Here is a 14051-nt window from a genome sequence, read left to right as displayed (position 1 = left end):
TATTTCAGATTTTCTGTTTCTTTTTATTCCCAAATATATATTTTCTCTCTCTCTCTCTTTGTTGTCTTTGGTTTGCCATCTTGTAACTGGTAGGATTCTTGCCTTTACTTTGTTTGCATCTTGGTAGCTTTCTCGAGTTTGATATTTAGCTTTTAATTATGAGAACTTAACAATAATGCATCAAGAAAAAGGGCATACTGTGCGTTGCTCAATGTAAGCCATTAATAAAAAAAAAAAGGATATCGGCGTGGCAGCTTATGGATATGCGAGGAGAACCGCAGAAGAGTGCGTGCGTGCGTGCGTGTGAACCTCAACCGGTGGGACTTTGCTTTGCTGTCTCCAGCTCCGTCTTTTATCTAATTCGCATCACAGAGAGTGAGAGAGAGAGAGAGAGAGAGAGAGAGAGAGAGATAGATTTCATTTCAATTAATATTTCCCTCCACTCAACGTCCCCCTTTTGATTTTTTCCACCCACCACAGTGCAGTCCAGGGCCCACCTGGTCTCGTCATTCCCATTGGCTGTTTGGCGGCATGCAAAACATCAAACTTTTGGTGGGTGGGTACACCAATAACTACCCAAACCCAACCGAAGTTGGAAACCTAAGCGATATACATCCACTCTTTCTCTCGTCAGGAATTTTGCATTTTAGTGCTCCGTATTAACTAGTTTAATTATTGTTTACAATTTAAAGCTATACTCCCAACTTTATGTTCGTATTTATCAATCTTACATATTAAGTTTTAAGAGAAGATGTTGCAGGTCACTGTGACCGGATGAGAAGTCTATTAACCTCTTAAAATAAAATCAAGAAATTGATAGAGTCTGACTCAAATATAAAATAATTATTATAAAAAATTATTTAGTAGTTTAAGTCAACGGCTAGCGAATAACGGTGGCCAAAAGAGCCGTCACAATAATTTAAAGTGATATCTGGATAATATTTAATTTTAAATAATAGTTTCGCGATATACATAATTTAAAAGTTTAAATTAGATGATTTAATATGTTAGCCTCCTGTCTTATGAATAATAAAATATAAAGAAAGAAGTCTATTTAATAGGATATCCTATTTTGAGAGGGGTTAAACCGTAAAATATTGCCTGCAGAAGGGGGTCAAGCTCCAAATAGTAAGTAGGGTTGGAACCGCAAAATTCCATGTTAAAGGAGGGTAGCAAGCTTGTAATATAAATACACAGTCCGCCAGCCTCCAAACGCGGAGACTACGGTGGGTTTAGTTGGACACGGCTTTACCCTAACCACTATTTCTCGTCGTCTTCCCCGTTCCATTTCCGCTTGACGCCTCCTTCCTCTTGGAATCCAAAATCCCAATCCAAAAACAAGAAAACCCTAGAAGAAATGGCCGTCTCCTCCGGCTGCATCCACCCTCATCCCGTCCCAAAGCTCTTCTTCTCCCCCTCTGCGGCCGCCTCTGACCACCGCTCGCCTTCCGGCGCGGCAGATCCTCGTACCGCGAAGTCCTCCTCCTCATCCAAACGTCGCTTCCTCCTCTCCTCCTTCACCTCCTCCGCCGTCATCCTTCGCTTTCCCCCAAACTTCGTGCGCCAGCTCAGCACCAAGGCCCGGCGCAACTGCAGCAACATCGGCGTCGCACAGATCGTGGCGGCTTCGTGGTCGGACACCCCTCCCTCCGCAGCAGCCGCCGCCGCAGCTGCTGCCATCGCGGTTCCCGAGACAGGGGACGGCGCGATCGCTAATTTTGTACAGACGCCACTCGACGCAGCTGCCACGGCGGCCGTCAATTCGAAGTTAACTGCAGCGTTGCTGTGCTCCGATGGGAGCATCGCTGTCCATGCTGGTATCAGATCTTGGATCTCGATTAAAGATGTCTTTGCTTTGCTTTCTCTTGCGTAGATCTGGTGATCTGCATTGTGAGGAGCGAGATCTTGACGTGAGAATCTTTTTCTGTGTGCGCAGGTGAGAGATTAGGGCGCGGGATAACTACGGACGCCATTACCACCCCGGTCGTCAATACATCTGCATACTGGTTCAAGAACTCAGAGGAGCTGATTGATTTCAAGGTATTGTGTTCTTTTCTGCGATAACAACAAGATTCATGAGCATGCTCTTGAGAGTTTTTATTAAATTATGGCAGGAGGGAAGGCATGCAAGTTTTGAATATGGCCGCTATGGAAACCCGACCACGAAGGTTTTAGAGGAGAAGATGAGGTAGAGTGTCTTGAGTATCGTAGTTGTTTTGATGTTATGTATAGTGCAGTAAATGATGAGCATCTTGTCGTGCAGTGCACTGGAGAGAGCTGAATCCACATTGTTTGTGTCATCTGGGATGTACGCCAGTGTGTCTATGTTCACGGCGCTTGTTCCTGCTGGTGGGCACATAGTTACGACTACTGATTGCTACAGGAAGACCAGGATATTCATCGAAAATGAACTTCCAAAAATGGGAATTTCGGTAATTCATGAGCTTCATTACTGTCTTTGGGATGCTACCTTTGGGTGTTGAAATGGAACTGGATTTGAGTATTTAGTCAAATTACCTTTGCATTAAATGCGTTGTTAGCCGAATTTCATTCAGTTTTTAGTCAGTTTAGCTATTGTGTTTCTTGGTGCAACTTAAATTGCGATGCACCCATGTTGGTAAGTTGATGGTGCCAGCATGCATGCATGTTCAGAGCCTTTGTCACACTTATTGGCGCATTTATAGAATGGATGATATTAGGTAGACAAGGAATACCCACTTCTTTATACTTATATGTTTTGTAGAATGAGTCCCAGCAAATTCTTTTGTTTTAGGGTTTAGAGTCTAGGGAGGGGGCATGTCGACTAGGCTTTGTTCATCTTTAAGACTTAGCTTACTCTAAATGGTAAGCTTAAGTGTCCATTCTTATCAGGAGAGAGATAAAGATTTTCCATGTATAAAGTAATGAGCTGTGGTCTGGAAAGGCAATTGTTACAGGATGTTAAAGAACCCCAAAAGTTAAAACCCAGAATGTAGCTTGTGGGTGAATGATCTTTCTGTCCAAAGACATGTTCTTAGCAAATAACTATACTCATTTGGTGTTATACCTAATTGGACTAGATTCTTTCAATCTTGAATTCTGTTTCAGTGACCTTGGGTACTTGAACCAATTGCCATTTGACCCAAAAAACCTATCTATTGCCTATAATCTCTGTTGTTTGAACAGAGCTTCTGATAAAAAGTAATGGCTTAATGTTTGGGGTGATTGAAATTTGTGAAATTGTGAGAATATAAAAATCTTTTATTAATTAAGGTAACTCTTGAAATAAAGCTTTGTAATGATGATAGTTTGAAAAACATATAGTGATAAAAGGATGTAGCCCTTTGCGGGAAAGGACCAGCCAAGTTTTTTCACTTTTTGGATAGATTGGTGAAAGTCTATTGACTTCTTGTATAGTTATCATCTTGCATTGAGTTTTCTTTTGTCTACTTAGTGTTGATATTTTGGTAATACTTCTCATGAATTTGCATTTAGTTCTTTTATGCAGTATAAAAATGAAGTTTAGTTGGCCCTCTGATATCTTCCTTGCAATGCATTAGCTTGCAAGAAAGTCTTTCTGGGACTAGAATGGAGTTTTATTGCAGATTCCTTGGTGCTTTGCAATAGATACATCAATTCCCTGATGTTTCTGGTATTGCATCTTACCAATCCTGATGATCTTTAATGTGCAGGCCACTGTTATTGATCCTGCCGACATGGGCTCACTGGAAAGTGCACTGGATCAAAACAATGTTAGTGCAAACTTTGCTTGCTTATTTTGTCTCTCAAAAGTGTTTTTTCTTGTTAAATTTAAAACTGAAGGTTGAAATACATTTAAGACATATTATCTTCTCAGGTGACCCTTTTCTTCACGGAGTCTCCTACTAATCCATTCCTCCGATGCATTGACATTGAGATGGTTTCACGGCTTTGCCACAACAAAGGAGCGTTGGTTTGCATAGATGGTACCTTTGCCTCACCTGTCAATCAGAAGGCATTAACTTTTGGGGCAGATCTAGTTCTGCATTCTGCAACAAAATTTATCGCTGGCCATAATGATGTGAGTTAGTGCACCTTATTAGTTCACTTAATTAAATATTGGTTTTTTTTCACAATATAAGATAGAGATTTTCTTTGTTTAGGTCCTTGGAGGCTGCATCAGTGGTTCAGAGAAACTTATCTCTAAAATTCGCCAGTATCATCATGTTATCGGTGGTGTTCTTAATCCCGTAAGTGACTGTAAATGTACTAAATGACTGTATTTATGCAACATTTAAGGTTTATGAATGCTAGGCACAAGATTTAGACAGGGAAATTAGCAGGGATGGTTGCCCTATATCTTTTTTGCCTTACCTTCGTCATATTTTGTACATTCTGATTAATACTGTAATATCCATTATGAGATGACACTTGTAAAAAACTGGTTAATTATTATGAGACCTGTGATTTTAGGAGTATAGTTAATATTCATGGTAATTTTACTGACATGACATGCTTCAATCGTGTTTTCCTATAATGATGTTCTCAGAATGCCGCATATATGATCTCTCGAGGCATGAAGACCCTGCATCTTCGTGTACAGTATCAGAATAGCACAGCATTGAGGATGGCCCAGTTTTTAGAGGAACATCCCAAGGTATATAGACCCCATTTCTCATTTTTACCATTTTAGGTTCTAACTTCTGACATTAGATTAAATTTGCCTATGATGCATTTATCTGAAAGATAGCTTCCTTCCATTGATGCTGGTTTAAGAGAATAGTAAAGACTACACATTTAAATATTGTAATGCTTCATTGACATGAGAACCCTTTACTTGTCTATCCAAATATAAGTTTTATGGATAATTCAGCAGATAAGTTTCTTTTGTATCCTTGATTTTTCCCCAATATGCAAAGTTGCCAACATATTTGCTAGTCACTTTATCTGTTAGTGACCACCAAGCATTTGCTATAAGCAAGCAATGTGTGTGAAAAATGATACAATGCAAGCAATATTATAGAAGTTGAGGATAGGCAGTAGGCACAACATAATGAAACTTCATTTTCCACCATAAAACTGACATGAAGACTATCTTTAATACGGTTTCTTCTCCTGCTTTGATGACTGTGCTACTTTGGTTATTCGCACAGCTAAAGTCAGTGGGTCACATTTTGTGGCCACTTAATCTCTTAGGTATCTGAAGGTTTTATATACTATTACCCTCCAAACAGTATCTATATAACCAACCATAAATGGCTGGGGTTAAAACAGACTGCCAAGGCTGATTCCATATCATGGTATCACATATGTTAGAATTTTAATACATTTTTTAAGGAAGAAATACATTGGTGTGCTCCTCTTAAGGTTTGGTACCTGCTATCTATTATATCTTTGCTAATTAGTATCATTGGAGATGTGTATAAGTTATATTTCAAATTCAAATTTTATCTGTTGTACTTGTTATTTTTATTATTGCTGACAAGATATTCTGTCTTGCCAGATTATACGAGTCCATTATCCTGGCCTCCCAAGTCATCCAGAGCATCACATTGCCAAGCGTCAAATGACTGGTTTTGGTGGTGTGGTCAGTTTTGAGGTAATTCGAATCACCTTGTTCCATTCTCTGCAGTGGATGAAGTTGTATAGTGCAATGTCCAACATCTACTTCATATTTGTGTAGGTTGATGGAGACTTGAGGTCTACTATGAAGTTTATTGATTCTCTCAAGATACCTTACCTCGCACCTTCATTTGGAGGCTGTGAGAGTATAGTGGACCAGCCTGCCATCATGTCTTACTGGTAATAGTTCATATCTATGCGTAACTTTTGTTAGAAAAGAAGCACCTTGTTGAGATGCCAAATGTTCTCTTAGTGTGGTGGGAATGTTTGCCTCCAATCCACCTCTCTATTGACAAGCTGATTTATGCAACACCCATAAATTTTCCAACCCAGTAGAATTGAATGTTCTAGGAAGATGACAACATATTAATTTGAAACACAGAATTTGGAAATGATATAATCACTGCTCTGATATGTATTTTGTGAGCAGGGATCTTGTTGCCTCGGAGAGAGCCAAGTATGGGATCAAGGACAACTTGGTGAGGTTCAGCTTTGGTGTTGAGGATTTTGAGGATCTGAAGGCTGATATCGTCCAGGCATTGGAAAAGATCTAAGTTCATTGGTGTTGTTACTAGAACTCTAATGTGGACCTGATTCCACCATATTTATCAGTTGTATGCCTCTGGGGGTACTGTGTGAGCAATAATGTTGCAGATTAGCTTTAAGGATGAGCAGGCAGTGAATGCTGCATTCGCAATTTTAACTTAATGGACATTATTTTGAATTCAGTGCTTTTTATGCTGTTATATTTGCCGGTTTGACTGATCATTATGTTGAACAGGTTCCAATTTTGTTTGGTTGTTCTTCGTAATTTATTCATATGGATGCGGGTAGGACCTGGTAAGATATATCAAGGGAGTCTTGGTGTGTTTAATTTATGTGAAAACCTGACAATCATTGACAATTTAGTTGTATGTGTAATGTGGCCCCTGGCTGATGGGAAAGTCTTCGTTCCAGGAAGCCGGATCCTCCCGTCAGCTAGGCATCGATGGTTATCTATCTTCTCTGTCCCCCCACCCCCAATCTGGATGGAGGAAGCTTGTACTTCGATGGTCGTCTAGGCTCTTTTCCCTGGGGTATCTCGCATGAGCTGATGCCATCATTCTTTCTATTTACTCGGAACAGTGAATTAACTATAAGCCTCCAGTCAATTACTACTAAGGCCATATGTAAACAGGCATCTGGCTATGTTCGAGGAAATGTACAAATTAACGAGTAGACATTCAATATATGGTGCATGGATATTGCACAAGCTTAATATAGAAATTCATACATTTTATCTACAAGATTAGGAAAGAACATTCGTACATTCTCTTGAGCGGAAACAAAGAGGGGCTGCCTTCGAATAAACTCTCTTCAATTCTACAGTAACTCATTAAATTTTTCTAGTGTAATTCAAAAATCCATTAGATCAGGACACTTGGGCTTTGTGATCATGAATCAGCAAATTGAATAAATATCAAGTCAACAACAAATAAATAAATATCAAGTCAATAACAAATAATTGCTTTACAACAAGTGCATCTGAAAGCATTGGTGCCCGAAATAAGTATTATATAACACTATTGTAGGGCAGTACACAAACATATCAAGGAGATGTGTCAAGGAATCGCACCTGCTCCTATTGCTGTCGTTCCATCCCTAGCTTGAGCAAGGGTTATTGATTTGCCATGAATCTGACAGCTCTTAGCACCTGTAAGGTCTCGCTTTGTTAAAAATAAATTTACGCTGATTGATTGCTTGCCGATCACCTGATAGAACTCAAATTGCCTGGTTTATTGCACCCAGTTACATTAACTAAGCACTCATAGGGGTTGGCATAAAAGTAATCTTCCTCCTTAGGCTTACTTGCCATAACTCTTCGGCAAGCTGGTTGTCCAATACTCCTGTCATGAACTTTTTGAACGAGGGACGCAAACTCGTCCCAAGAAAGTGTGTTGTTTTTATGCAAATCCAGAAGCTCTACCAACTTTTTCCGATCCAGCAATATACTCTTTCTAAACCCAAGGTACCTATAAAAATCCATAGGTGTAATATAAGTTGTTCCATGTGCTTGTTTGTTTGTTGCTAACTACCACATGACAATTAATGAGTAATGACCTGGTTGCATAGAATCAAAGCAAATGACATGGACACACACCTGCGGTGGCCTTCGACAACCTTTGCCATGTTCCCATCATAAGTGGGGATAAAAACATCACTGGCTACTGAAACCATATAATCAAGTGCAGCCATTTGGGAAGAATGATTCTGAAATTGACGTAAAGCTTCTGGGGCCAGCAGCATCTCCTTTCTCACCTGAAAGTATAAGATACAATGTTTATAACTTACTAAGCACCTGAATTTTGGAATAAATGTGGATGGAACTGCAAGCTGCAATTAATATCAGCAAATAACTATAGCCCAGAAGATGACTCACAACTGAACTGGGTAATCAAGCCAAAAAAGATCACCACAAAATGAGCAAAAGCAAGTGCAACTGATAGCTGGTATCAAGATGCAATTTTCTCTTACAAGTTTGGGAAATGCAGCTTGTAATACTTTAAGCCTCTTTTCACCGCCGTAAGTTCCACCAGCAGCAATATATATTTGAGTATCCTTGGCAAAACCCAGTGCTTTTAAAACTAAAGACATCTCCTCTGGGGTAAGTGGACACAAGCCTTGCAATCTCTTGGCTTCAGAGTCTATCTCTTTCTCTCTCCACCATGGATATGCATATCTGGATAAGAGCAACATGTTAGACTCTTGTCAGACAACAGTCAGTGTCAGAGTACCACTTCTCACAAATTGGATTAAAATTTATCTCTAAGACATTGTAAGAGAAGTCCAGTAAAGTGAATATGTTCAAGAGAAGTCAATTTATCATTTTCTAATAATGAAGATAATCATGGCATATATAAAAATCACTGTGGAGAATCAAAATAATAAAGTTAAAAAGATGGTTCCATTTCTTCTATTCACAAGAAACCAGCAAAGAATAATTTATATCTTTTCATAGACTTCTATATTTCTATTCCAGGTGCCATAATACAGCAATTAAATAAGAAAGGCCAAAATGACGGCTACATTAAATTGATTTAAAGCATAACTAATGTGGCTAACTTACAATCCTAGATGAACTAACCATTGAAAGAATGATGTTCCAGAAGATCTCTGATAATTCACCTCTCCCGTTGTGCCAACAAGTGCTTCTTTTCCACAAATTCTTAATTCCAGGCTATATTCTTATGAAAAGTTCAGATTACCAAAGCAGACAGAACTGGGGGAGGGAACAAAGAGAATATGGAGGGCACATAATACAGATTTGAGACTGTTTCTCATATCAGATGATAAAGAAACATGAAGCTGCATGGCAGGAAAATATGACAGAACTACTAGGCTATCACAGGGCTAAACAACAAACTTTATGTTAAAACTTCGCAACAAGCTTAACACCTTTGGTAGACATTGAACACACTTCAGGATTCACAAAAAAACATCCCCAAACCTTGGGATGAACTTTTGTGAATCCCTGGGCGTACTATTTTCAATGGCTAAAGCAGTGTTAAAACATTTTTCAAAATTTCAACATATATAAGATGAACCAAAATGAGGGCTAAGTTGAACTGATATAAAGCATAAGCAATGTGGGCTAACTTATAGTCCTAAATGAACTAACAATGGGGAATGATGTTCCAGGGATTCCCTGACAAATGACCTCGCCTGTTGTGCCAATAAGTGATACTGAAGTCCATGCTAGTGTGCTACATTCTTATAAAGGTGAGAATAAGAAATGTTCTGATTAATTTAGCAGGCAGATTTCAGGGAGGGACCAAAGCATAGTACAGATTTGAGATATCAGCTGATATGAAACTCAAAAAACCATGAATAAAGAAACAGAAGTTGCAACAAAGGATAATAAGACAGAACTGGGCTGGCTGGCAACATGATAAACTTTATTTTAAGACTTAACAAAAAAGCTTAACCTTTGATAGCCATTGAGTCCACCTAGAGATTCACAAAAGCAAATCCCAATGTAAAAGAATCTGATACTACTTGAATTTTTCTACCTTGGGATAAAATTTTGTGAACCCCAAGGCACATTCAATGGCTAAAATAGTGTTCATTTTTTAAATATGTTTAACATAAAGCATGTAGCCCTAATTTTTGTCATATTATGATGCCAACATGTTGTACCTATGGATCAATAGCTCTTCCAGATCACTCAACTCTCATGCTGCATAAAGATGTTCCCAAAATATGCATCTCTATGACATGAACTGCTTTAAAATTTAAAAAAGCAGATGCCACCATTTTTACAACAGCCACAATCTTCAGAAATCCAAGAATGTGTTTTCTAACACAAATGCATATAAGAATGGCTGCATACCTCATCCTTTTCAGTTCCTCTGCTTCTTCCTGAGAGCAACCATGAGTACAACCAGAGAAAGCCAGCATGTCCATCTCATATCGCAAATGTAAGGCCACAAAATATCCCCTTCCTCGAAGAACTTGAATCAATTTATTCCCAAGGGCCTCAATTTCAGGAGTGAACTTTAGTGCATGAAAATTAACACGACATCGAAGCTTTTGAAGCTCCATACTGAGGCCATTATTTGCTAAACGTGCATCTGTCTTATTAAAATGTATCACCTTGGATTCATTGAAAAGTGGCAAAATCTGCATAGTAAAAGAAACTGAGAGACCATCAAGTACTGACAACCCCTAGAAACTAGTGTGAATAACAAAATAAAATACATAGTGAGCATAAAAAAAATAGAAAAGCACTAGGAGCTGTTCCTTCTACTCTGCTACCTTATGCTATCTATTAAGGTGATAACTTAGATCAAACACTTTCACTTATTGGTATTGATAGATGCATGCTACTTAATTTCAATAGATTAAATCTTGTGACCTTATTATTACAAGAGTTAAAATAAAAATTATGTGCTCAAACCTGTTGCAAGTAATATTTCTCATCGGACCAACTAACAGGAGGCATCATCCGAATATTGTGTGACACCTTCTGACTAAACCTCTTTGGGATCCTTTTAGTTATGTGCACTTCATCTCTTAATGAGTCGATGAAATGTCTCACATCAAAAATGTCACCAAAGTTGCTGCAACAAATATAATAGATGATAATATTTTAGAATTGAGTGTGACAAAAATACTACATCAAAGAACTCCGAAAATTGGCAACCACCTTTGATCAGCCCAAAATGATGTTTTATCAAGCTCTGGAATAACCAATGTGAGGTTCAGAAAACGAGCTACTGTCACCATGTCACATATCTGAACAATTAAATAAAAATTAGAAAGGCTAGCACAGATGAATGTGCAGAATAGGGAGAAGGAAACATCAACAGACCGCTGAACGCATTTGGTTCAAGCCACCATTGCAAGATACTTTTAGATAACCATTGCTCTTGTAGTTTCCTGCAGCATTATTTGTTTGTGAAGGCATTAAAATAATGATTGAATGTTCATCAATACTAATTAAACAGATAAGTCTTCATATGACAATATTTAGGGCATTAAGCTGGAAAGTAATGGCTTAAATCAGTTGCCTTATGATGGAACCTATACTCCTAAGCACACCCTAATAACTGACTTTTCTTTTTTTGCGTACTCCAGTTTAGCATGCTAATTGTGAGCTATTGTTCATCCATCTCTCGGGCGTGTGCCTCCAAAGAATAGAATTATTTATCACACTAGCTCGTCGTGTGTTGAACACCCATGCATCATAGAAGATAGAGAGAACTAGAGGACTAGTGATTTCTTTCACAGAGATTTGACATTACTCTGAAAACATTAATTCTATTTTGGATTTGAGATTGGGAAATCTAGAAAAGAAGAATCACATCTTTCCTTCTTTCCTCGTCATTTCATTCTACCAACTTGGATTCATATGCCGAACAGCTTAGCTACAGAACATAAACATCTACCAACAGGCGCATCTGCGGTAATCCAATCACAGTTTCCTGATTTTCTACCTACCTCCGAACCCTATTCACACACTAATCCCAACAAATACAGCCTAAAAAAAGAAGAAAAAAATAGCACGAAAGAAATAATAATAATAAATCACTCCAAGCAACGAAAATAAGAACCGAAAAAGGATTTCGTACTCAAAGGCGGCAGTGGTGGATCCGGAGACCTTGGCGAGAAATCCTGTAATCCACCATCACCCCCGAAGCCAAACAAGAGGCGAGTCGAGCTCCATCCCCAAGACGACGCGGCGGCGGCGGCGGCGCTAGGGTTTCGCCAGAGCCGCCCAAAGGTGAGGAGATGGACAAGGCAAGTCCACACCACGATTCCACCGCACACCGCCACGAACCACGACCGCCGCCGCGCCCTAGGCATCCCCCCCGCCGCCACCGCCGTAGCGGGCGATCCTTCAACCACAACCGCCGTCTTAAGCTGCCGGCCGGCGCCTTGACATAGCCGGAGATTTGATGCTCGTCAAGAGAGAGAAAGAGAGAGAGAGAGAGTGGAGAAGTGTTTGCACCTCTGATTGCGGTCCAAAATGGGAGGAGAAATACAAGGGAATTAGTTAGTTATTAAGGTATACTTATACTTATATATCAACATAATCTCAGTTGTTTCTGGACATTTCCGCGTTGGTTTAGGGATTTTTTGCACGTCGTAGTTTCGCTTAAGGACGTCGTCTCATACTCATTCTAATTCTAATACAAATCCAAAGCCTAAGCTTGTTTCTAAGATTTGGGTCTACGCCATTGCCCATTGGTAGCTGGAACTTGGGGGCCACCCCAACTCACAATCTATCACGTCTCCGTGTGAATTAGACCGCCTAAATTACACTTCTGCCACTATTCTGGTCGTCTAAAATCACACTACACTACACTACTCAAAAGTCAATAGAATAATATTCACCATTTAACCGACATAATAATTACAAAGGTTGCAGATAAAGACTATTAACATGTTAGGTACAATACTACACGTATTTAAATATGATCAAACTAATAACAACTACCAAGTACCTTCTAATAATTTATATATTTTTAACTGGGGAAAAACCAAAAGAAGAAGAGCTCGACTTGCTGCTTTTAGCCTTCTAATTAAAAAGGCCAAAAAGCCTTAAGCCTTAGACGTACATTAACATGCACTCCATTAATAAGAATAAGTTATCTTATTATTTATTGGACATCTGGGATAAAAACGAAGAGAAGGCAAATATTATACATTTAATGCTTTAATTCTATCGCTTTCGCTGGAAAGCTATTTTTCGTTCTGATAGGCAAATAAGAGATCACCTAAGCAAGAGGACAAAACAAAGGCAAGAGGGTCTGAAATCTTTCAGTGGATTAGAACAAATATTAATCAACATCAGTAGTCAAGGGTGGGGTAGGATTTGACTTGCCCAAGGATCTCTTCCTCATTTTTGTGCGGACAAATAAAAAATATTAATCCATCATATGTTTAAGACTCTGAATCTCAAGTCTATCAAGAAATGTTGAAAAACTTTTGGTTAAACAAAATTGGCACCAACAAAGATATAAGAATATGATGATTAATATATAATTTTAAATCTAATGGGATTTCACATCTTTCTCATAAATAAAATAGAAAAAAATAAAATCTTCTTTCATGCTGAGCAATATTTTCGGCACTAAGTTTACCCTAATTCGCCAACTAATTAGCTGCTTGATTGAATTCCGATTAAAATTTTCACAATGACCAGGCTAGAACATTAGAACTTACATTGAAAATAAGATGTATGAAACTGAAGTTTGAGTCAATTTCGTATCCTCATTATATTTTCCTTCTTAAGATTGCAGTGTCATACAAGAAGCTCTTCCATGAAAAAGAAGAGATCAGGAGGAATACATACCTTGTTAGCTAAAGATGCACAGTTTGCCACAGTTGCTGGTACACCATCCACATGATGCTGCATGTACATCCAGAAACATCAGCTGAACGGATAAGGTTGACAATATATAATTGGTGTATTGGTGTCATAAGATGTCCATACATGAAAGCTAACTTTCCTGAGAAAGATGTGAAATCCCATTAGAAAAGCTAAAGATGAACAGTTTTTTTTCTATTCCATTTGATCATAAGCAGCAAGATTAGAAAAGATTATGAGTCTGCTCCTTATCACCAGATCCTACAATTAGAAAAAGGACAATTGGCTCCAATTAGTGAACATCAAAGGGAAGGATAGTTTATTGAAAAAGCAATGAGTGAGATGAATATATCTTTAAGTGAAATCAAGATGGGATAAAAATATGGAGGTAAGCAAGATCAACTTGGTTGAATTAACTATCAACTATCAATTATCAATTATTTTAAAAACATCAGTGCAAAGAACTGAAGGCAGGCAACATTTCCTTAAAGGACAACTTGGATGCAAAACTTTTGAGAACTGATATATCCATGATAACTTAGGTTTGGGAAATTAATCTCTTGTCTGATTCTAAAGGACTTCTGTAAGCATGTTTAATGTGCCAACTATGAATTGACTA

General features: G+C 38.5%; 2 protein-coding genes across 3 annotated transcripts; one reads left to right on the top strand and one right to left on the bottom strand.

Moving 5' to 3' along the window:
- Positions 1-1207: 1207 nt before the first annotated feature.
- Positions 1208-6326, top strand: LOC140777297 (cystathionine gamma-synthase 1, chloroplastic). The gene is made up of 11 exons (XM_073121318.1): positions 1208-1817; positions 1937-2040; positions 2115-2188; positions 2264-2432; positions 3672-3731; positions 3836-4039; positions 4122-4208; positions 4508-4615; positions 5462-5557; positions 5642-5760; positions 6011-6326. Exons 1-11 carry the CDS (start codon positions 1358-1360, stop codon positions 6132-6134), a joined length of 1605 nt encoding a protein of 534 aa, XP_072977419.1. The 5' UTR covers positions 1208-1357; the 3' UTR covers positions 6135-6326.
- Positions 6327-6886: 560 nt separating this feature from the next.
- LOC140777298 (rhamnogalacturonan I rhamnosyltransferase 1-like) lies at positions 6887-13687 on the bottom strand. Of its 2 annotated transcripts, XM_073121321.1 has the most exons (9): positions 13559-13687; positions 13418-13474; positions 10931-10998; positions 10766-10854; positions 10517-10679; positions 9950-10239; positions 8095-8299; positions 7721-7878; positions 6887-7592 (listed from the first exon to the last, which is right to left on the bottom strand). In XM_073121321.1, exons 3-9 carry the CDS (start codon positions 10940-10942, stop codon positions 7328-7330), a joined length of 1182 nt encoding a protein of 393 aa, XP_072977422.1. In that variant the 5' UTR covers positions 10943-10998; positions 13418-13474; positions 13559-13687; the 3' UTR covers positions 6887-7327. The 2 variants fall into 2 exon arrangements, with proteins under 2 accessions (XP_072977422.1, XP_072977420.1); XM_073121319.1 differs by lacking the exons at positions 13418-13474; positions 13559-13687 and adding an exon at positions 11691-12163.
- Between the last annotated feature and the right edge of the window lie 364 nt (positions 13688-14051).

The sequence above is a fragment of the Typha angustifolia genome, chromosome 15 (genome assembly GCF_048772165.1).
Source record: "Typha angustifolia cultivar Huaian chromosome 15, ASM4877216v1, whole genome shotgun sequence".
Lineage (NCBI taxonomy): Eukaryota > Viridiplantae > Streptophyta > Magnoliopsida > Poales > Typhaceae > Typha > Typha angustifolia.
The sequence above is the reverse complement of the archived record's forward strand: the minus strand, read 5'-3'. Positions and strand labels throughout refer to the sequence as shown.